The sequence below is a fragment of the Moschus berezovskii genome, chromosome 20, assembly GCF_049115385.1.
Source record: "Moschus berezovskii isolate FMDL1 chromosome 20, NW_MosBer_1.0, whole genome shotgun sequence".
NCBI classification, from domain to species: Eukaryota; Metazoa; Chordata; class Mammalia; order Artiodactyla; family Moschidae; genus Moschus; species Moschus berezovskii.
This window is the reverse complement of record NC_142479.1, coordinates 27042627-27066529: the sequence shown is the minus strand read 5'-3', so window position 1 is coordinate 27066529 and position 23903 is coordinate 27042627. Positions and strand designations below refer to the sequence as shown.

Genomic DNA, 23903 nt, shown 5'->3' with positions numbered 1-23903 from the left:
GCCAGACACAGTCCAGTGGACTTTCAAAACACTGTAGTAAATGCAGTGACATTATGTTCAGGATTGCTCAGCTTCCAGAGTTGGACTTGAACCTCCAGTGACCTTCCAGCCCCAGACCTGTTCATGCTGCCATACACAGGAGACTTTGCCCACTTCAAACAGTGACCTCATGGCTGGCCTCAACCAACCAAACAATAAAACCAAAACAAAATTCATCCTCTTACTCAAAATACCTCCTGCTCTCTCATTTTCTATCTCAGTTGATGGCACCATGATCTATCTGTTCATTCAAATCACCTATATTACATCTTTAAACAAATGAGCACTTTACCTAGAAGATAATTTAAAACTTAAATGCTTATCAAACAATGCATCCATCCCAACTAACTGAGCTTGTCCAGGGCACTTACTTTCATCTCTCACATGGGTCACTACAAGCATCTTTTTTCCTCCCCAATTTTACTGTGAAGTAACTGACACACGTCACTGTGTAAGTCTAAAGTATACAGCATAGTGGTTTGATATGTTGTTGTTGTTTAGCCGCTAAGTATGTCGGACTCTTTAGGGACTCCATGGACTGTAGCCCACCAGGCTCCTCTGTCCATGGGAATTAATCAAGAATACTGGAGTGGGTATGGTTTTTTCCGTGGTCATGTATGGATGTGAGAGCTGGACTGTGAAGAAAGCTGATCGCTGAAGAATTGATGCTTTTGAACTGTGGTGTTGGAGAAGACTCTTGAGAGTCCCTTGGACTGCAAGGAGATCCAACCAGTCCATTCTAAAGGAGATCAATCCTGGGTGTTCATTGGAAGGACTGATGCTAAAGCTGAAACTGCAATACTTTGGCCACCTCATGCGACGAGTTGACTCACTGGAAAAGACTCTGATGCTGGGAAAGGTTGGGGGCGGGAGGAGAAGGGGACGACAGAGAATGAGATGGCTGGATGGCATCACTGACTCTGTGGACATGAGTTTGAGTGAACTCCGGGAGTTGGTGATGGACAGGGAGGCCTGGTGTGCTGTGATTCATGGGGTCGCGGAGAGTCGGACACGACTGAGCAACTGAACTGAACTGAACTGGAGTGGGTTGCCATTTCCTTCTCCATGGTTTGATACAGATACGATAAAAAACAAAAACAGAAAACTTTCCTTAAAAAAGTGAACCTCTTCACGAATTTTTATGGGATCCTTGTATTGTTCAGTCACTAAGTCTTTCAACTCTTTGCAACCCCATGAACTGTAACATACCAGGCTCCCCTGTCCTTCACCACCTCCCAGAATTTGGTCAAACTCACGTCCACTGAGTCAGTGATGCGCCCTTGTATGGTGCCAGGCTGATCCCTGTGTCATTCCATTTTCACATTCTGCCCAAGCCAGCACTGCTTCACTTCCTTAATGGCTTTCCATCCTATACATAATAAAGGTCATGATCTTTTTTAAAAAAATTTTGGCCGCACTCCAGGGCATGCGGGATCATAGTTCCCCACCAGGCACCCAACCTGCGCCCTCTGCTGTGGAAACCGGGAGTCTTAACGACAGGATCTTTTTTACAGAGCACAGAATTTTCCCCAGGGTCTGACTTCTGCACACCTAACAATGCCCAGTTGCTCTACGTTTCCTAGACCGTGAACAAGCTCTCTCACCTCCTCTGAGTCTGCTATCCTTTGTAAAAACAGCCGTTCCAATCTCTCAAAAAGTTGACGTTAAAAAAAAAAAAAAAAGCTAACCTGAGGTTTAAAATAAATACATTTAAACAACACACCATCAGGGGTTTACTGTACCCATGACTCCTTAATACTGTATCTGTATCTATCCAGTGCCCCTTTTCAATTCAGTAATATTTACCAAATACTTACCATGTGCTAGGCACTTTGCGGGACACAAGACAGAGAGAATACAGAAAAACAAATCTTTGCTTCCCCCAAGCTCACTACAATATAGTCTCTCAACCAGTACCTTTATGGACTAGATAATCTCTTAACATTAAGAGCCAATGTGGTAAGTTGGCAGGGGGTGGGGTAAATTCCCAGAAGTTGAGAACAGGATGCGCCTCAGGGCGCCGCCACATCCCGGCACCTCTGCTTTCTCCAGTCGCTGTGGCACTTCGCGAACCAACCCCACGGGCCAACACCGAAGCCCCGGACCTCACTCGGAGCACCCGGGCCACCTCCCACGTGGCACGCAAGGGGCGGGGACGCGTGGCGCTGCTGCGGGGGGCGGGGCCTGGGCCTCTGCGCCTGCGCGCTGCGGCCAGCTCGAGGACCCGGATTTAAAGAGACAGGCACTACAACCGTCGTGGCTGCGCGCGGCCTGTGGGCGCCCGGTCCGAGGCCTGAGGTGGCGCCGGAGCCGGGAAGGCAGGTGAGGGTGCGGCGCGGCGGGGCCGGCCTGCGGGAAAGGGGGGCGGCCGGAGTGCGGGGCTGGGCGCGGCCCGTGAGCCAGCCCCCTGGTCTCCTGCCCCGCCCGCCGGCTCGCAGAGCCCGGGGGCACACCCTCCGTGACGTGGCGGCCCCCCGGGAGCCCGCGGGGGTTGGCTCCCGGGACCCCCGCGGCCCCACGCCGGGGAGGCAGGGCGCCGCCGCGGGGCTCCTCTGGCCGGGTCCGCCCAGCCGCCGCCCGAGTGGGTGCGCTGCGGACGGAGCTCGGGAGCCTTCCTCTCCGCCGCGTCCCTTCAGCCCAGCCCGGGGCTGTGCCCGGGCCGCCCCTGCGGATCGCGTCGAGGGCCTCGCCGCCGCTCGCCCTCCCCGCGGCCCCGGCGGGTGGCCGGAGCCCGCTCCCGAAAGGGGCGGCCGCTCTCTCTTCCCGGCCCGGCTGCGTGCAGGCCTCAACGGTTTCCCTTCTCGGCTGCCTCTGAGGAAATGCGGAGTGGCGGCCGCGGGGCGCCTGTGAGCCAGGCGGGGTTCCCCAGGCGGCTCCGTGTCTCCCGGTGGCCCAGCGCCCCCCAGACCCTGCGGAGGGGACGGCGCGGCTAGGTGCCCTCCCCCGGCTCCTGGAGTCCCGGGGGCGGCTTTTCACAAATCGCTTTCCAGGAAGGTGCTGAACCCTAATTTTTTTTTTTTTTTGAGCGCCTCTTACGGGCCTGCTCTACTTTGACATACTCTGTGGTTCAGCATCTAGGGGTTACAGAGCCCTTTGTGCAGTTTCATGAAAGCGTTAACGGTTTCTCCCCCAAAACGTACAAGACTGAATGCGCACCTTTTATATACATTTGCAAGGGAGTGCAGAGCCCTACCCCCCACTCCCATTCCCCCATCCACGGACTCATTGTCATTTTCCCCCTTCCCTTGAGGTAGTATTTTCCCTGTCAGGAATAAGGAGGCGGACTCGGGGAAGTTAAGGGAAATTCTCAAAAGATAACATAGTCCTAGAACTGCACGGTCTCACTTGTGCTCGCGTCTCTGATTCCCAGTTACCTCCTGTTCTTCTGCATCACGTTTCACTTCAGCAAGTAAAGCCTGCTTTTCATTATCACCCGCAAGCGATTTGACGACAAAGCCGGGTGCAGGCTGAAAATAACTTCCAGTCTGTTGAAAGTTGGAACTGGGAGGATACTTCAGAAAATAAGGATAAAAGAAAGTGGGGGATACTGTGTGGATATGGTCCTTGTTTCCGTGTGGATTGATTGAGCAGTTCCTTTGATTCTTGCTGTCCAGTTACTTCAGCATTTCCAGGTTGAAGTTGCTGAGTTATTACCCGGCTAATTGCACACAGGGAGCCTTTGCTTAAAGGATAATCGCTTCATTGACTATATAAGGGCTTTATTCTTAGAACGACAACTCTCTGAGTTAGGTACTATTATTATCTACATTTTACAGTTGAGGAGATTGAGGAACTGAGACATTAAGGAAATTACCAAGGTCTTATGGCCAGTGAGCTAGGATTTGAAACCAGGGGGATAGGTTTTAGGCTCCATTTAATTGCCTCTCAAAATAGGGCATCTGATTAAATCGCAAATCTATATCGTGGCTTAATTATTTTCTGAGGATAACAAATATTTTATATTTCACATTAAAGACTTCCTGAAAATAATGTCTTCTTTTTTTTTTTTTAAGCTGCACCACTTGGCTTTCGAGATCTCAGTTCCTCCTCCAGGGTTTGAACCCTGGCCATGGCAGTGAAAGCACTGAGTCCTAACCATTTGGCTACCAGGGAACTCCCAATGTAATTTTTCTTGATGATTAAAAAGAAACTTTAGAATCTTATTATGCTAAAGGGTCACCATCCATTTTAAGGCTTAGGGTTTGCTGGTGGCCTGAGAAAGGGTTTTATGTTACTTGAATTCTCTTGATTGTGATTTACTAGATATACATTAGATAATATCTAAATGTTCAATTAGGTAATTGAACGTCCTGTTGCAGACTGAATTTTCCTGTACTGGAATTGTTTGTCCTGTAGGCAATAAATCTTTCATACCTGGTTTTCCCTGGTGGTCCTACAGTTAAGACCCCGAGCTTCCACTGCAGGAAGCACAAGTACGGTTTCTGATCAGGGATCGGACAGCAGCCAAAATAAAATCCTTCATACTTTGGGAAATGTTTGGTTGGTCAGCATGGATTATTGTGTTAGGATGTCAGCCTTTGAGGAAATTAGAAGCCTAGCTCCTCTGTAACTCACTTTTCTGCCTCTCCACCTTTCATGCAGCTGTATGACTTTGGCTTTTAAGATCCTCTTCCCACCAACTCTCCGTGCACTCAGGAAAAAAGAACTGTGTCTATTCCGAGAACAACATCACCGGCCTGACATAAGACACTTTGGCCAGTGGTCAGAGACAGTTCTTCGTGGACACCACCTCCTCCAGAGAAGAAAGCCCGTTCCGTCCTTCTGGGAAAGCAACCTAAGACCACGTGCCACCTGCGTTGTTTTCTTGCCAGGGTTGCATGTGGGACTCTACAGTGGCCCCTGTGAAATGGCAGAGCAACGCTTCTGTGTGGACTACGCCAAGCGTGGCACTGCCGGCTGCAAAAAATGCAAGGAAAAGATTGTCAAGGGCGTATGCCGAATTGGCAAAGTGGTGCCCAATCCGTTTTCAGAGTCTGGGGGCGATATGAAAGAGTGGTACCACATTAAATGCATGTTTGAGAAACTGGAGCGGGCCCGGGCCACCACAAAAAAAATTGAGGACCTCACCGAGCTGGAAGGCTGGGAAGAGCTGGAAGAGAATGAGAAAGAGCAGATAAGTCAGCACATTGCAGGTATTGTGGAGAATACTGCTTTCTCATCTTACTGGCTCTGAGAGGCAATGAGATGAGAGTAGAGCCCAATTTCTTTCTTTTTGTCTGTCTTTCTTTAAGATTATTGTTCAGAAATAACTTCAAACTCCCAGGAATGTTGCAAGAATAAAAAGAGTACATAGTACAAAGAATGCTGATGTTCACCTTTTGTTTTTTCTCTTCTGGCTGCGCTGTGAGGCTTGTGGGATTTCAGTTCCGTGACCAGGGATTGAACGCAGGTCCTCAGCAGTGAGGGTGCGGAGTCCTAACCGCGGAACCTCCAGGGGCTTCCCTCAGATTCACCTGCTGTTAGCGTTTTGCTCTCTTTGCTGTATCGTTTGTGCTCATGTTTGTGCTTACTCTTTCGCTCTCTTTGTTACTCTCTCCTTCCACACAGGTGACTTTTTTCCCCAGAACCATTTGGGCACGCATCGTGGTCCTTTGCCTTTAAATACTTCAATGTGTGTATCTTAAGAATAGGATATCGTAACTGTAATACAGCTATCAACCAGTAATTTGTCTTTAATATAATGCTTTACCATCTGTATTTTGTCAGTTGATCAGACAGTTTATAACTTTTCTCTCCCTTCAGTATGCAATCCTGATACAAGATCAGGTATTGCACTGAGTTGCCGAGACTGGCCTCCTTTAATCTGGAACATCTCCGAGGTCTTTGTTTTATTTTATGACATTGACATTTTTGAAGAAAAGAGTACCTACACTACTCCCTTTTCTCTCTCAACTTATTTTCTGTATAGACTCAGATTACTACTTTTTCCTGGTGGCTTATCATTATCCTGTACTTTATTAATTTGATACTAAATTGTCCCATATTTGGTCAGTTGGGAACCCCTTTGAGCTAGTTTTTGTCCTTGATGTCCAGATCACTTTTTAAAAATTGTTTTAAAGTACTTCCTTGCTTTCTGGCATAACAGTATGCTTGCGCTTAGGATTACCTATCTCAGCCGTGAAATCAGCTGTTTCTCTGAGGAGTCCTTGTTTCTGTTAGTGGGGGAAATGGCATTAGAGACAAAAATGTTAATGCTCTGTGTCCTGGGTACCATGAGATACCCTTGCTTCTGGGCCCTTTCAGCAGACAGAACTGGAAGATATATGTTTGTATATACACAAAAACATACATGTATGTGCACATACATGTGTATTCAAATGTATGCATATTTTAGAAATCTGACACTGATAAATCCAATTAGTCCTTTCTGACCTTCAATGTCTTTGTAATATTCATGTGTTCAATTCAGTTTAGTTCTAGTCAGTATGCTGCTGCTGCTGCTAAGTCGCTTCAGTCGTGTCCAACTCTGTGCAACCCCATAGACGGCAGCCCACCAGGCTCCCCCGTCCCTGGGATTTTCCAGGCAAGAACACTGGAGTGGGTTGCCATTTCCCTCTCCAATGCATGAAAGTGAAAAGTGAAAGTGAGGTTGCTCAGTCGCATCCGACTGAGTGACCCCATGGACTGCAGCCTACCAGGCTCCTCCATCCATGGGATTTTCTAGGCAATAGTACTGGAGTGGCTTGCCATTGCCTTCTCCGTCTAGTCAGTATAGGAGGACTAAAATGGACATCTGTCCGTTTTCTTTGAGAGGAAAGTGACTTTAGGGAGAAAACTAATACATTTTTTTTTCCAGCTCCCCTCCTGCCCTGCCTAGCCTTAGCCATTGGCTTCAACCTTTGTTACTTCTGGACCCAGCTCATTCAGAGGAAGAAAAATATGAGGGAGAGTTAAACTGTCACACAGCTCAAATAACTCAGCAGCTGCAAGTTTTCCTGCACGTACCAGATCAACATGCTCTGTTTATCCAACTTTATTTTACTTTCTTGTTTATCTTTAAATTTGGGCTAATTCCATAAGCTGAGGTCCTCACATTTTATCTGTTGACACATGATTTCTGACTTCCTCTGAATAATCTGAAGGTTATATGTGAGATAAGGGGTGGAGAGTATTGATGAATATTTAAGTTACTAATAAAAGTAAAGAATAACTGGGTCTTTTGTCCCTAAAACACCCTCTCCCCAATACCCTAATACCTACTACTTCCAGTCAAGAAGACCAGCCAGCCAGCAGTCACCTTTTGGTTAATACCATAGTAGTAACTTACCTAGCCAGGCTGAGAGCAGTTGATAGAGTCTTTGAAAGCTTTCTCAGGGATTTTTCACTGAAAGATATATTCCCTTCTTTTTGGGGTCCTACAGATCTGTCTTCCAAGGCAACAAGCACACCAAAGAAGAAAGCTGTTGTCCAGGCTAAGTTGACAGCCACTGGCCAGGTGGCATCTCCAGTGAAAGGTGCCTCATTTGTGACCAATTCCAATCCCCGGAAGTTTTCTGGCTTTTCAGGTAAGATAGGTTAGGGCTATGTGAGCTGTTGCTGTCCTTCTTTTAATTAGGTATCCTCAGTTCAGTTCAGTTCAGTTCAGTCGCTCAGTCGTGTCCGACTCTCCGCGACCCCATGAATCACAGCACGCCAGGCCTCCCTGTCCATCACCAACTCCCGGAGTACACTCAAACTCACGTCCACAGAGTCGGTGATGCCATCCAGCCATCTCATTCTCCGTCGTCCCCTTCTCCTCCCACCCCCAACCTTTCCCAGCATCAGAGTCTTTTCCAGTGAGTCAACTCATCGCATGAGGTGGCCAAAGTATTGCAGTTTCAGCTTTAGCATCAGTCCCTCCAATGAACATCCAGGATTGATCTCCTTTAGGATGGACTGGTTAGATCTCCTTGCAGTATAAGGGACTCTTAGGTATCCTAGGAGACCAAAATTTGGTACTCTGGTTAAGAGTGACCATTCTGTGCCATCTAGCCTCCTTAATACAGTTGACTATTAAACATCACAGGCATTAGGGGCTCCAGATCCCCTGCGCAGTTGAACTTACAGATGTCACTTATAGTCTGCCTTCCTTATCCGAGGTTCCACTTTATGTATGCTTCCACCACACCCTCAGTTCTGCACCCCTGGATTCAGTCAACTGCGGGTTGTATAGTACTTATTTGCTGTTGGAAAACTCTGCGTGTGAGTGGACCCATGCAGTTCAAACCCATATTGTTCAAGAGTCAGCTGTAATTTGTTTTTCACCTGAGCAGAGAGGTAATGGCCAGCTAATTCTCATCGCCCCAGATGCATAGCATTTCTTTGTGTATTTTAATCTCTGTTGCAGTAAAAAGGTGTTTGTTCCATCAAGACTTTTTCCCTTGAAGTAGTTTACCTGGATCAGACATTATTGCAACCTGCCATTTACTTCCTTGTTTTGGGGGTTTTAGGGTTTTTTTTTTTTTAACATTTATTTGATTATTTGTCTGTGCCAGGTCTTTTTTGTGGCACACGGGATCATTCCTCTTTGCTGCGGAATGCAGCATCTTTAGTTTTGGCATTTGAACTCTTAGTTGTGGCCTGTGGGATCCAGTTCCCTGACCAGGGATCAAACCTCAGCCCCCTGCATTGGGAGCATGGAGTATTAGCCACTGGACCACCAGAGAAGTCCCACTTCCTTGCTTTTTGATAATGGAAGAATCGTGAGAAATTTCATCCCTCCACTTGCCCAAATTGGAGATGAAAGTAGAGAAGGGAGATGTCCTGCATGTCCTTGTATAGCAGACAGCATTGGGCTGGGGGCTTTTGCATGTGTGGTTTCATTTGTTCTTCATTTAACGTTGGGGAGTACTTTAATTAGGCCCATTTTATGAATGAGAAAACCAATGCTCAACATCATTATGGAGTTTCTGATAGTTACAGTGAAGCCTGTTTAACTTCAACATCTGTGCTTTTTTATCCTCCAACTTGTTACCTCTTTTATTTGGAGACGTTCTTGTGACTGCCTCAGCTAAAGAAAATAAAGTCAAAACTCAGGAGCTCAGAAGTTGTTCGAGAAGACTGCTCTGTATGAGTAAAAGAAGCCTGGACTTGAGGTCAGCTGACCTGGGTCCTTGTCTGAGCCTCTGTGGCGTCATCTGTGAAGTGGGAATGGCAATACCTGCCTTGTGGACCCCACAGTGTCTCACCAGGAATAAAGAAGAGAAAGTTGCAAAAACAGTGCCTGACTGTACGATTTTTTATCATTTTTAAACTCTGAGGTTTGCTTGGTTTTTGCCTAGTGGTCAGCCAAAGATAGAAATATGGAAGAGTTCAGGTGACAGTAAGGGCAGTGTATTTCTGGAAGAGCCTGGTTCTCGGGAGGGATTTTCAGGGAAGGCGGATGTTCCATTTCTTTCAAGCTACCGAACAGTGACACTTTGGAGATTTTGTCCCTTAAAGTCCTCTTTAAATGCCAGGTCAGAGATGAGGATAGATTTCTAATTTACAAACCCCAGGCACGAAGACACTTACATCAACAGACAGCGTGGTAATGGCTGTCTGCTGTAAGCTTTCAGGATGAAACTTACTTTGTAAATGGTCACAAGGAGGTAACAGAGGATCACTTGAGAGTTGTTTGGGGTGTCTGGAGAAAAGTCCTCCTTGTTGCCTACCTTTTTTAAAATTTTTATTTATTTGTCTGTGTTGGTCTTAGTTGCAGCCTGTGGGATCTAGTTCCCTGGCCAGGGATCAAACCTGAGCCCCTGCACTGGGAACACAGAGTCTTAGCCACAGGACCACCAGGGAAGTTCCAAATCTAGAGCTTTTTGTTATTGTTGTTGTTAGTTGCTCCATCGCGTCTTAACTCTTTGTGACCCCATAGACTGTAGCCTGCCGGGTTCCTCTGTCCACAGGGATTTCCAGACAAGAACACTGGGACGGGTTGCCATTTCCTTCTCCAGGGAGTCCCTTCTGACCTAGGGATTGAACCCACGTCTCCTGCAAATCTCCTGCATTGCAGGCAGATTCTTTACCACTGAGCCACGGGGGAAAGAATGTTTTTACAAGAAGAAAGAAGAAAAAGTGGTGATGGGGGTGGTGGGGAGGGGCAGGGGGCTAGTGGCAAGTTTCTGGGAATGCTTCTCTCCTCAGGCCTTGGTCTCGTTACCAATAAGAGGTTGAACTAGATCATCTTTAAGGCTTCTTCCAGTTCCAACAATCTGCAGTAGAAGTAGTTTCAGAGTAACTAAGGTGTCCTTTGATTTCTTTTTCCTTCCTGATTCCAACTTTTCCGGGTTCGGCTTTACAATTGCTCTGAGATTGTGCTGACTACTCTTGGCTTGAAAATGGCCCTTGATCTTCAGTAAGCACTCATATAAAGAAATACATATCGGCTGGTCCTTTGCTTCAGTGTGAGGCGGTTGTTTCTTTACTCTTAATAGCTGTAAGATTTGAGGAAATTACTTGACCTCTAAGCTATGCATAGAGAACCAGCAGAGTGCCTGTTAGTTTCTCTTGCTTCCTTTTCAGGAATCCAAAAGGAATCATCTCTCCCTTTTTCTGTCTCCAGCAGCCAAGCCCAACAACTCTGGGGAAGCCCACTCCAGCCCTACCCCTAAGACTCCTAAGACAAGTCTGTCCTCAAGCAAATGTGACCCGAAACACAAGGATTGTCTGCTGCGTGAGTTTCGGAAGTTGTGTGCCATGGTGGCTGAAAATCCTAGCTACAACACGAAAACCCAGATCATCCAGGACTTCCTTCAGAAAGGCTCAGCAGGAGGTGGGCCTCGCGCATGCTGGATGGGCTTCTCTCAAGAGCTCAGAGCCATGGCCAGCTTCATGGGCATGTGCTTGGTTTAACACTCTGCTATATTGCTGTCTTGAAATTCAGTGTGTAGCCAGATCTATTCCAAACACATGGGCATCTTTCTTCCTTCCTTACTCTGCCCCCTAGGAGGCCGGAAGAACCTATCCAATTTGACCAAAAGGAAAATTCACTCTCATGTTTGATTTGGGTTTTGTGAGCCACTTACACAGCTTGGAATAGAATCTCCCAGCTGTGTTCCTTCGTCTAACAAATGATCACTGAACATCTGTGATGTGCCCATCCCTGGGAACACGACAGTGAAAGTCACGGCTCTGCCCCGCAGGAGTTCATCAAGGGGCTAGCGGGGAGGCAGACACACAGACCCCCAGCTGCCGAATGCCATGGCCTCTGCTGCCGTGGTGAAACACACACCCTCCCCTGAGGGCCTGTGCAGTGAGGGCAAAATGCAGACATCTCTTTTGGTTCTTTGAGTTTATGTATTTATTTGTTTAACCTCCATGTCTCAAGAAAGGTTTCTTTCTTCTGTCTCCTCCAGATGGTTTCCACGGTGACGTGTACCTAACAGTGAAGCTGCTGCTGCCGGGTGTTATTAAGAGTGTTTACAACTTGAATGATAAGCAGATTGTGAAGCTTTTCAGCCGCATTTTTAACTGCAACTCAGATGACATGACACGAGACCTAGAGCAGGTCAGAGAAAGGGGAGGGTAGGTGGATTCCAAGTGGGGTTCTGCTGAGCCAGTCACCTGCACTCTTTTTTTCCTGGTGGAGCACATACTGTTTCAGAAAACTGAAACCCACTTGAGCAAGCTTTATTATGAGAGGAGTTGAATGGGAGGCTACAGCTGTTTCACAAGGTTCTGAAGACTGGACTTACATTACTGCTGAGCCTGAGAGAAAGACCTAGACTTTGAGGGTGGATCTTAGACTTCCCACTCTCTCTCCAGGGGCTCTTGTTCTAGACCTTTATTTGACCTCACCGTGGCATGTATTAATAGGATCCTAGTTCCCCAAAAGGGATCGAACCTGTGACCCCTGCGTTGGAAGCTCAGCGTCTTAGCCACTGGCAGGGAATTTCCTCTGGACCCTGTTTTTTCCTAGCTTTATTTCCCTTATAACTTGGGCCTGCCATTCAGTTTTGGTTTGTTCATGTCTCCAGCCTTGACACCTAGAAAGTTGCTGTCCAAACACCCCTGTGATCTGATGACTGTGTCTGTCTCATAGTTCAGATTCTAAGAGGACTCACATTGGCTTGGCCCTGCATTAGTTCTTACATCACTTCTCAGCTTAGGCAGGAGGCCAGATCCTGTGGTGGATGGAGCTGCCCTTTCCAGGAGCTGTGGGTGGGATAGGTTCTCTAATCTGTGAAGTCGATATTTGTGAGTTTCAGACAGGAGCGGTGATTGAAATCTCTCATTCACCTGTAGTCATGAGGTCTTGGGGGTTACACATGGCCACCTGGGGGTTGCTGCATGGTATTTTGGTTTTTGGAGACAGGGTGACGTGTCAGAGACAATCAGAGTCTTCTTTGAGCAGAGCAAGTCTTTCCCTCCAGCTGCCAAGAGCCTCCTCACCATCCAGGAGGTGGATGAATTCCTCCTGCGGCTCTCCAAGCTCACTAAGGAGGACGAGCAGCAACAGGCCCTGCAGGAGATCGCCTCCAGGTGGGGGCACTGCCCACTGGGGATGGGCCTGGGGAGATGGAATCACTAGGGGAGGAAGGTTTGGGAGTCCAGAGCTTTTTAAGTTGAATATACCTCATCCCTCTAGGTGTACAGCCAATGACCTTAAGTGCATCATCAGGTTGATCAAGCATGATCTGAAGATGAACTCAGGTGCAAAACACGTGTAAGTACCAGGTCCTCTGATGGTGGAAGCTGCCCACTTCCTGTGTTGTCAGCTGGTGTCAGAGACTTAGAAGCCCCAGTTTGGGTTTGAATCCTGATTCTGCCGCCTTCCTTCCTGTGGGACACATCAGTTGACCTAGTTCAGCCTCCATTTTCTCATGTTAAATGGAGATAACAGTACCCTTTTCACAGAGTTGTTAGAGTCAAACGTAGGAAATATGTTCAATAAGTGTGAGTTGCTTGCCCACTCCAGCCCCCTCTTTGCTAGGGCTGCATCCAGGTAGCATGGTATCTCAAAAGAGCTGAGTTTTCCAAGATCTTTTTCTCCTGTGAAAGTCTTTAGACAATAGGACATAACCGCTTCCTCATATATTGGGATTCATGGGGTCCCAATTTATGGGGAAGTGGTTAGATCCCAATATATGGGGAAGCGGTTATGTCCTGTTGTTGCTGGACATAAATATGTTGCAGCATATTGCTGCTCTCCAGAGCAATAAGGTCAAGAACAGTGGTGTTTGTTTCCTTGCTCCTGTCGGCCACGGCAGGTTAGACGCCCTAGACCCCAATGCCTATGAAGCCTTCAAAGCCTCACGCAACCTGCAGGATGTGGTGGAGCGGGTCCTCCGCAACGAGCAGGAGGTAGAGAAGGAGCCAGGCCAGAGACGAGCTCTGAGTGTCCAGGCCTCTCTGATGACCCCAGTGCAGCCCATGCTGGTAAGGACATTGCTCTTACCCTGCTTTCTGCTCCTGTGTGAGGTTACTACCTTTCCCTGTGAGATCTGAGAGGGTATGATGCTGAAGGCCGTGCGAGAAAGATGGCTGGAAGATTTGGGGGAAGGAAGAGTAGAGGTGCAGGGGGTGTTTCTCCTGGGGGAGTATGGCAGAGGGGAGATAGTGTGAGCAGTGGAAAGACCTGAGAACTCAGCATCTCTACCCTGAGCCAGCTGTGGGATCTTAGGTGAGGTCCTCAGTCTCTCCTGATCCTTAGTTCTCTTACGTGAATGGTGTCTGAAGTGTCTACGTTGCGCGGTTCATCTGTCACCTTTCCTGAAGTCTGGTGGATGTGTGCAGTAACTCCTGAGTCTCTGTGACGTGCCCCAAAGTAGCCCTGAGAGTTGGTGACAGAGCTAGCCTTCCTGTGAGAGGGTACCTTAAGGGTCTTTCTTTTTCTGGAAAGAGAAGAAGCTTAAGGAATGAAGACCAACTCTCTTTGGGCCTCTGCTTGTTTCATGATAAATGGAATTTCCTTTCTGGCATGGGTTTCCTGTGCAACAGGACAGTCCACGCCTGCTGCTATGCTTGCTCTGACAGCCTTTGTATTGTTTCAGTGGGGTGCACTGCTTTTTTATGAAACAGCCTTGTGGTGTTTCCCTGAAGTCCTGGTCTAGGGTTCTTTGGTGGGATAGCCAGCACCAAAATAGTAAGATCTCCACTTGAGGGACAGGACCAGTCACCTCCATTAGTAGACTTTCTGATCTCTATAAGAATTTTTTTGGAATCTGTTCCACAGTCTGTCATTTGAAGCATGGCATAGCTTATACTGGGCTTCCCTGGTGGCTCATTGGTAAAGAATCCACCTACCAATGCAGGAGACGCAGGTTTGATCCCTGGGTCGGGAACATCCCCTGGAGAAGGAATTGGCAACCCACTCCAGTATTCTTGCCTGGGAAACACCATGGACAGAGGAGCCTGGCGGGCTACAGTCCATGGGGTCACAAGAGTCAGATACAACTGAGTGACTGAACAGCAACAGTAGGTTACACAGCTTACTGGTTAAGCACCCAGGCTTTGGAGTCGCGTCTAGATTCACATCTCATTCCTGCCCTTCACTTGCTGTGTAATAGAAAGTGGGCACTTAACCTCTGTGAATTTCAGTTTTCTCATTAAGTGAAAGCAATATATCGGAATATGACACTGCCCAGCCTTTTCACTCCCTCCTGCCCTGAGGATGTGCTCTGGCTGAGGAGCCCTGGGCTCCGTGCTGTCCCTGCTGAGCCGCCTCTCTGGGAAGAGCACCTTAAGTCTCCAGGCTTTTCTCCCTCCCACCCCCGCCCCCCATCCACAAGGCTGAGGCCTGCAAGTCCATCGAATATGCCATGAAGAAGTGTCCGAACGGCATGTTCTCTGAGATCAAGTATGACGGGGAGCGAGTCCAGGTGCATAAGAAGGGGGACCACTTCAGCTACTTCAGCCGCAGTCTCAAGCCCGTCCTGCCACACAAGGTACAGACCCCTTCCTTTCTGCCGGCACTCTTCTTCTACCTGTCTCTAAGGATCTCAAAGCCTGTGTTCCATTGCCATTCCAGTTCTGGTGCAAAATAGAATCTGTTCTGTATTTGTTGAATGGAAGGATGAATTGATTTATTCATTTTTGGAATCTTCCAATAATGTGGGTCTGCTCAGGAGGAACAGCCCAAGAGCGTAGCTGAGGGTCAGCCATCATGGAGCCTAGGGGCAGTGACATCAGTACAGTGAGTTCAGCTGGTCCCGACTTGCCGTGCTTGTCCTCTGCCTTTCTAGGTCCTGTGTGCTCCCCCTGAGCTACGTTGTGGCTCAGGTACAAGGAACTGTTAGGCAGTCGGTCATTAATTTGTTCAAGATTTTTTTTTTTAATTTTTTAATGTTTTGTCTGTGTCACACAGCATGCAGGATCTTAGTCCCCCCCCGCCCCCCCAGGGAGCAAACCCATGCCCACTGCAGTGGAAGCAGAGTCTTGGCCACTGGACTACCAGGGAAGTCCCCTGTTAAACAAATATTTATCAAGGGTTTATGCCGGGCACTGTCTAAGGTAGTGGGCATCCGGCATTTAAGGAAACATTTTTTAAAAAGATGGAAGTTCTGTGCCTCCAGAGGCTTACATTCAGACATAAACACAATCCCTTGGGGGCTTCTGAGACCCCGGCTCCTGCCCTTAATCAGGGGGCATTGAGAACCTTGCCCCTCGGCCCCTCTCAGTCCCCGGGGCCTCTGGGAGCCCTTGGGGGTTGCCCAGGGAAAAGCAGTTGGGACAACTGGTCCCAGTAGCTGGGGGGTGGGTGGCCCTCCTGTCCCTGCTCCCCATTCTGTCTTTGCTCAGAGTCCCGGGGGAGGGGATGCTCAGAGTCCCGGAGGGGACCCTTACCCAGACTCGCCTACCTGGGCAGTCAGGCCAGGCCGTCGGTTTCGAGTGTTTCTGAGAGCTGAACACGACCTCCTCGAGAGCATTAGTGAAGACCCTCCTTGTGTTTTCTCACTGCTGCTGAAGAAGTTCACTTGTCTCTTTCCATCCTTTTTCCCACTGGTCTGTTCTGCACGAATGCCACCTGCCCACCTGCCCTCCCTCTGTTCCATGTTTGTCTGCCTCCCTTCTTCCCCTCATTTTCACCTTCAGTCTTTCCCTTTTTCCTGCAAATTCTCTGCAGCCTATAGACACTGACCCCGAAGTGAGCTGACCCCTTCCAGGGTCTGGGCCAGAGTCCTGAAACGTAGCTGACTGTTCCTGTCTGGCCAGCTGACGAGACCTAAGTCTGTTTTGCACATCAGCTAGGGTGGCACATGTTGGTGTTCCATGTTCCCTCAGGGGCCTGGCTTTTGCTTTCTGTGTCCTGGCTCCCTCCTCTGAGTGACCCTTCTGCCTCCAGGTGGCCCACTTTAAGGACTTCATCCCCCGGGCTTTCCCTGGGGGCCACAGCATGATCTTGGACTCTGAGGTGCTCCTGATCGACAACAGGACAGGCAAACCACTGCCCTTTGGGACTCTGGGAGTGCACAAGGTACTGACTCAGGCCCAGTGAGTAAGAGTGAGTGTGTGCATGAGTGTGTGTTTTCAGTCCAAATGCAGAGGAATGTATCGCTTACTTAGGGTCAAGCTTTTCATCTTTGAATTGGTACTGATTTTAGCCCTAAATTTAGATGTGTTTTGTTTTTGTGTTTTGCATAAAAAGACCTTGCAGTGGCACCTGGCTTATAACTGGGTCAGTCTCCACTTAGGATGTGTCTGCCAAGTGCCCTTGTGGCCCAGGGCCTTCACAGCACAAACATGCGTTATGTGCCACACGCTTCTCAGAGGGTCTGTGAAAGTGGACTGCTTCTTCCGTGTTTCATGCCCTCTTATTTTTGTCCCTCATGTACTGACTGCCTCATTTTCCCTTACAGAAAGCTGCCTTCCAGGATGCTAATGTCTGCCTGTTTGTTTTTGATTGTATCTACTTCAATGATGTCAGCTTGATGGATAGGTGAGGAGTCTAGTTTTGATTCCTGGGTAGGGAGGTGGGGGCTTCAGATTGGAAAGGAGAGAGGGCAAGGGGCTGGTGCAAGTGCCTCTGGGCCCAGGAGCTGCGGCGGGAAGGAGCCGAGAGGGAGCACAATTACTGCACAGCCGGCTCCCCATTCAGTGTTAGGAAGAGCCAGTGTGTTCACTAGATCTCAGCTCGCAAAGCTTGAGTCACAGAGGAAACCCTACCAACCACAGCGGAACAGACTGTTGACGAGATACCGACTACGAGCGCTGTAGGGTTTCAGTTTATTTTTTCAAAAGCACCTCTGGGCACATAAGGCAGATGAATTTCAGTTCAGAGGCTTTAGTCTTGGGAGAGGCCAACAACCAGAAGCTTGGGATTGTCAGGCTCTGTGGTTGGGACCACCTTTGGGATAACTCGCAGTCTTGACCTCTTAAGTCCCAGAAACCATTTTGGCCCCCTCCTCCCTTAGAGAGGCATCACTGCCCCCATGCCCACCCCCACCCCAGCCCTGAGTATGGAGGGGGAGGGAGATGGAGACAGAACTGCCAGGGTAGGAGCTGGGGTTTGGGCTTGAGGTCCTGAAGCCTGTCAGCCTGCTGACCCAAGCACAGCCCGCCTGGGGCCTGGAGTGAGACAGGGTACAGCAAAGGAGAGTCAGGGTTATTTTTCAAAGGGGACCAGAGTTTATACAGCCTGTCTGGGCTGATCATGTAGAGACAGGGCCTACAACAACGAAGTAACTCTGTGCCACGGCTCATACCGTCCGTCTTTGGTCCCGATGGAGCCCTGGTCACCCTGGGCAGGCAGAAGTGATAGACACGAGGGCCCGGAGCCATGGCGGACCTCTCAGGAAACCAGTCCAACCTTGTCGCATCTCTCCTCAGAACTCTCGGGGGGTGGGGGAAGCATCCTGGCCTGACCGCAGCTCTCCTGTCCTCCTCAGGCCTCTGTGTGAGCGGCGAAAGCTTCTTCATGACAACATGGTGGAAATTCCCAACCGGATCATGTTCTCAGAAATGAAGAAAGTCACAGTGAGTGAGGATCCCACCCTCGGCGGTGTCCTCATGATTTGAAAGCAGAGCAGAGCGCCCCATGGGTCAGACGTGGTTGGGAGAATGAGTATTAGTTATTTTCTTAAGAGGGAGGCTGATGTGGATACAAGCAGACCTTGGAGATATTGTGGGTTTGGTTCTAGACCATCGCAGTAAAGCAGTATCACGAGAAAATAAGTCACGTAACTTATGAATTCCCAATATATAGAAAAGTTACATAAATACTCTGTTAGTTGTGCAATAGCATTATGTCTAAAAAACGCTAGTAAAAAATGCTTACCATTATCTGACAACATTTTGTAAAAAAAAAAAACACAGAATCTGCAAAATGTGGTAAAGCAAAGCACAGTAAGACAGGCGCTGCCGGTGTTCGTGTGATAGTCCCCACCTGGGAGGGCAGGGCGTGAAGGGTCCTTCCCAGGTGGGCGCCCAGAGTCACTACTGAAGCAGCTCTCTGGTTGGTCCCTACTCTGCTGGCCCTTTTGTTCCTTGTATTCAAGTCAGGGTGTTTCCAGCAGGCACTTTGCTAGTGTGTGAGAAGGACCCGCCTCCGCCTCGCCTCCGTAGCCCCTCTCTGTTCTCACATCAGTCTGAGTGTCTCTCCTGCTCTCCCTCAGAAAGCTTCCGACTTGGTGGACATGATCAACAGGGTGATCCGAGAGGGGCTGGAAGGGCTGGTGCTGAAGGACGTGAAGGTAAGATGGTCACGTCCTTTGCTTTCTTCCGCCCTGGCCAGGACGTGGCTGTGGCAGTTTGAGGTGCTTGGGGGGTACCGTTGCTGGATTCTCGATCTAAAGGCTGGGTTTGTGTTTGTCTCCTGAAGTGCCCTGATGGAGTGGGAGGGCACTGCAACAGATCAGGGTGTCTTGGGAGCAGGGGAAAAGCCCACCCTCGCAGAGCCTCCGTTCTCATTTGTGGTCTCTCTCGCTTCCCCGCAGGGTACATACGAGCCTGGGAAACGCCACTGGCTGAAAGTGAAGAAAGACTACCTGAACGAGGGCGCCATGGCCGACACAGCTGACCTGGTGGTGCTCGGGGCCTTCTACGGGCAAGGGAGCAAAGGTCAGGGTGGCCTCTGGCGCCTGGAGTGGTGCTTCTTCGAAAGGCACCACTCAAGGCATAGGCCGGCCTTTTTCCTGGCTGGACGTGCTAGCACGGCCAGTCGTGATGTCCAGAGCTCTGGCTTAGCTGCCCCGACCTCATGCATGCCGCCTCAGGCAGGAACAGGAAGCGCTGCAGACCCAGGCAGGGAGAGGTCAGGCGAGAGTGCCCTGAGCTCGCCTGCCCAAAAAGACTCCAGCCACTGTTCTCCAAGGCCTGGTGGCTTTCTCCTCAGGGAAAATCTCCATTTCCTAACTGGAGGGGAAGCTGGGGTCTGAGGAACTAGTACTCGTGGCATCTTTTTCTGGGTGCCAGGCGCTATTCAATTCCTTTTAGTCCAGCATTCAGTGTGATTGTCCCAAATCCACTGAAGTCGGGACTCAAAAAGGCTGCCCTCACACGGCTAGTAAGAAGTGGATCCAGGAGGTGATCCCCAGGGCTCTGACGCCGAGGCCTGAGCCCTTCCTCTGCAGGCTGCCTCTCACAGGGCCGACGGGTGCCCCCACCGCCAACCCAGTCCCTCCCCCGCAGGTGGCATGATGTCCATCTTCCTCATGGGCTGCTATGACCCGGGCAGCCAGAAGTGGTGCACGGTTACCAAGTGTGCAGGGGGCCACGACGACGCGACGCTCGCCCGCCTGCAGACAGACCTGGACATGGTGAAGATCAGCAAGGTGGGGCCCGGGGCCCCGGCCTCTGGACCAGACGCCATTTCTGAGACGGGCGGTGTTGCAGGGCGTGGGGGACGCTGTAGGTCTCGCTTGCCTTTCCCCACAGAAAAGAGAGCTGCTGCTTGCACAGGAGCAGTGTTAGGCCCTCAGATCCTCTGAGGACCGACCCTGCGGAAAGTGGCCTTTGTGCCCTCCAGGCCACAGCCTCTCTGGGCAGGGAGGATGCCAGGGGTGAGGGGCAGCCTTTTGTGATAAGTCACCTCTTCTCAAAAACCTGTGACCCAGAGCGCGTTTAAGTCCTGTTTTGGCAACAGCCCAGGACAGCATCTTTTCTCCTCTAGGATCCCAGCAAGATACCCACCTGGCTGAAAATCAATAAGATCTACTACCCTGACTTCATCGTTCCAGACCCAAAGGTATTGTCCCGTGGCCTGGGGTCCTCCAGCCCCCAGAATGAGCTTGTGCATTCTCTAGTGCCACAGACGTCACCTCAGCATCACTGACACTCCACCCCCGGATGGGGAGCCAGGTGACGGGCGCAGAGAAGACCAGTCAACCCTGAGGGGCCATCCTCACTAGACAGGAGGGCTTCTCCTTCCTCGTCACCCACTGTTTTAATCGTGCTCTGTTGCTTTCAGCTGGGCTTCCAGGTGAGGCTCAGTGGTAAAGAATCCGCCTGTCAAGCAGGAGACACAGCTTCAGGCCCTGGGTCAGGAAGCTCTCCTGGAGGAGGAAATGGCAACCTACTCCAGTATTCTTGTCAGGAGAATCCCATGGACAGAGGAGCCTGGCGGGCTGCAGTCTGTGGGGTCTCAAAGTCAGACATGACTGAGCAACTAAACAGCAGCATCAGCATTGCTTTTACATGATTGGAAGGTGTTTCCTACTTAACCAGTGAATGACCTGACTTCTCCTGACAGAAAGCTGCCGTGTGGGAGATCACAGGGGCTGAATTCTCGAAATCTGAGGCTCACACAGCCGATGGGATCTCCATCCGATTCCCTCGCTGCACCCGAATCCGTGATGATAAGGACTGGAAGTCCGCCACGAACCTCCCCCAACTCAAGGTGCCAGCGACTGCACGTGTGTCCTGTTCCCCCCTTGCCCAGCTCTGGCACCCAGGGCACCTGACCTCCTGCGTCCTCATCTTCTCCTTTCTCCAGCGTGCTGAGAGGGGCCAGGAGGGCAGTTACTAGAAAGGGAGAGCAGCACATCCCCCAGGAGAGAGCTCTGCCTGCATCAGGCCCCCTGGGCAGCCCTGGGCCCTGTCTCACAGCCTCCTGGGGAGGACTTGCCCCCCAGGCTTCAGGCTCCATGTTGCTGAGAAGAACTGGGGAACAGAGAACAGTGATCTGTGCAGATTACTCCAGAAACAGGGCCAGAGCTAGAAAAGCACCGAGAAGCCAGCTCCCTTTGCCTGCTGTGTCCTCCTCCCCTCATTTTCCTCAGCCCAGGCACCTAAACTAGACCACACAGATTGCCTGAGCCCCAAGGCTGGGACAGGAGGGATAACATGACATTCTCCCCCTCTCAGGAGCTGTACCAACTGTCCAAGGAGCGGGCGGCCTTCGCCATAACGGCCGGGGACGAGGGGAGCTCTGCCACAGGAGGCAGCAGCGGGGAGAACGAGGGCCCCTCAGGGCCAGCTGTGCCTCACAAGGCCCCAAGAGCCTCCCCCAGGCAGCCTCCCACCAGCGCCAAGAAGGCTGGGGGCAAGCCGGGCGGCTGCACCAGCAGAGGTGGTAAGGAGGGAGCGAGGGGCTGGGGCACTGAGGAGTGGACATGGGGATGGGGACCCAGGACAGGGACCTCGCTTCCCCGCCCAGCCCTGAGGTCCTGGGACCCCCTGTCCACTGTAGCTGGTGTTGGCTGCATTCCTGCTGTGTGCGCATCTGACAGCCAGCCGCTGATCTGCAGGTTACCCTCCTGCTCTGCACACCTGACAGACAGAGCCCCCGAGAGCCCATGGGAGCTGGGGATGAGCCGCCTCTGAGCTCAGGGCTCAGCGGACAGCCCTTCCTGTCTCACCCGTGCTGATAGCAGAGGGGCCTGCCCTTCTCTTAGCTCCCCTGACTTCAGGGACCATTATCACCGCTTCTGCCCTCTTCTTGGTTCTCACCCTCAGCTCTCACCTGCAGGCAACCTGCCAGCTGCAAAGCCCTCCTCTGTGAGAGTGGGAGTGAAGCGGAAGGCTCCTGATGCGACCCCGTGCCAAGCCAAGGTGAGGGCGAGCGCCCCGCGTGCCCAGCCCTTTGTACTTGGACGCTGAGCAATGGACAAGGTGTGGGCAGGCTGCCCACCCCCCGCCCTCCTGCGGCTCCCCTGCTCGGGCAGGGCTGCAGTCCGCTGGCTCCACCCTGTGCCCTCTTGTTGCCTTGCAGAGGCGGCCAGCCAGCAAGCAGAGAGGAAGGAGAGCTGTGCCCACAGGCAGGAGATAGAACAGCCGGTAGGCTGCAGGGACCCACCCAGCTGCCGGTCCCAAATCCCAGTTGACATTAAAGGGGAGAAAGCCCAGCCTGGGTGTGGGAGTGCAGCCGTGTGAGTTTGTGAACAGGGCCAGCCAGTGAGGAGCGGGAGAGGACGCTGGTGCAGTGACCGTCCTCCTCTCCTCTCATACTCCGTTGTCAGTTTGGTTTGACAACCGCTAGTGAGCACTTAGCAAGGCCAGTGACTCGGTTCCTCCCTGGAGGCGCTGATGGCTCAGAGGCAGAGAAGAGGTGTCGGCATCTGGTCATGGCAGGGAGGCTGTGCCACCCCCACCCCCGGCAGTCAGCATGGAGGTTACGACGCCCAGGCCCTGAACCCAGTCACCATGGCACCCAGAAGACCTTGCTGTCTTTCCCCTACCTGAAGCCCTGGAACCCATCAGTCACGAGTGGGGCTCCTGGCCCCTCAGCGCGCGCACAGGACTGCTCGTGGGTTGGGCAGCATCACTCCAAGCCCCACAGGCCCTGCCCACCAGCCCTTGGGTGGTTCTTGAGACGTGTGCTTCCCCTTTTCCAGGTCACTCGTGGGGACCCGTCCCCTCGCCCTTTTCCTCTCAGCAAGGATGGAAAGGCGTGTCGGTCATGCGTAACCTGGAGTGGCCGGAGGATGGGGGTTTTGGGTTTTTTATCTTGGCTGCACCAGATCTTAGTTGTGCACACAGGGTCTGTCCTTGTAGCACGTGGGACCTAGTTCCCTGACCAGGGATCAAACCTGGGCCTCTGGGACTGGGAGCTCAGAGTCTTAGCCACTGGACCACCCAGGGAAGTCCCAGGATGGGGGCTTTAGGCCATTACCTTTTCTTCTGTAAACGCTGTCCCCGTGTCCTGACCGCTAGTCTCCGTCTCTCAGCTCCTTCCCAAGCAAGGTCAGAGCCGTCTGCCCCAGCCCAGCCCAGCCCTGACTGCTGTGCGTTTGCAGGTGCTGCTGGACATCTTCACTGGAGTGCGGCTCTACCTGCCGCCCTCCACGCCAGACTTCAGCCGCCTCAGACGCTACTTTGTGGCATTCGATGGGGACCTGGTGCAGGAATTTGACGTGGGCTCAGCCACACACATGCTGGGTGGCGGGGACAGGAACCCCGAGGCCCAGCAGGTCTCCCCAGAGTGGATTTGGGCGTGTATCCGGAAACGGAGGCTGGTGGCTCCCTGCTAGGACTGCTGCCTGCCCCTCCCTCGGGTGTACTGCCCCTGCACTGCTTCTGGACTGGGCGCCGGCTGGCCGGGCGGGCGCTGGACGAACCCAGGGTGAGGGCTGCTCTTCTCCAAGCTATGCATCTTCCAGAGCCCACCAGCCACACGTGCTGTCTTCCGGACTGGAGCAAGTACCACCACTGAAGTCAGGTTCTCCTGCCAGTTTACATAGGTCTTTCAGACCTGGGTGCTGGTTTTGACCTTTTTTTTCCCTTTGAAAATAAGCTTTTTAAAAAAAAAAAAAAAACGGAACCCTTTCAAAGTTATCTGTGTCCTTCCCCAAACACCACCTATAATTCTAGTGATTAAGGAATGGAGGGGAGGCTGGCTGTTGAAGTTCCCTTTCTACCTCCAGGCTCCTTTTAAAGTTGTATTTAAAAGAGTATTCTCAGAAATGCTTATAGTGGGCAAAACTTGTATTCAGCCTGGCCATTTTTGGCAGGAATGAAATTGCATCTGAAAGAAAGCAAAATAGATTTTTATGTCTCACTTC

General features: G+C 51.0%; 2 protein-coding genes across 6 annotated transcripts in view; one reads left to right on the top strand and one right to left on the bottom strand.

The window, feature by feature from the left end:
- LOC129536394 (uncharacterized) overlaps positions 1–3113 on the bottom strand; it is a 17894-nt gene extending 14781 nt beyond the window's left edge. The window contains exons 1-2 of the mRNA XM_088829426.1: positions 3099–3113; positions 1857–2948 (exon numbers count right to left, since the gene is read on the bottom strand). Coding sequence (XP_088685552.1) covers positions 2052–2948; positions 3099–3113 — 912 coding nt within the window. The 3' untranslated portion in view covers positions 1857–2051. The remainder of the gene's footprint in view (positions 1–1856; positions 2949–3098) is intronic.
- LIG3 (DNA ligase 3) lies at positions 2237–23903 on the top strand. 5 transcript variants are annotated; one of them, XM_055401168.2, is made up of 20 exons: positions 2237–2361; positions 4642–5192; positions 7422–7565; positions 10592–10798; positions 11382–11533; positions 12341–12507; positions 12614–12691; positions 13236–13404; positions 14757–14912; positions 16310–16441; positions 16824–16903; positions 17853–17940; positions 18579–18656; positions 18900–19023; positions 19594–19736; positions 20075–20149; positions 20654–20800; positions 21268–21475; positions 21872–21954; positions 23139–23903. In XM_055401168.2, the coding sequence occupies exons 2-20, from the start codon at positions 4646–4648 to the stop codon at positions 23370–23372; spliced, it is 3012 nt and encodes a 1003-aa protein (XP_055257143.2). In that variant the 5' UTR covers positions 2237–2361; positions 4642–4645; the 3' UTR covers positions 23373–23903. The 5 variants fall into 5 exon arrangements, with proteins under 5 accessions (XP_055257143.2, XP_088684804.1, XP_055257149.2 ...); XM_088828678.1 differs by having other exon boundaries at positions 10589–10798; XM_055401174.2 differs by lacking the exon at positions 23139–23903 and adding an exon at positions 22115–23109.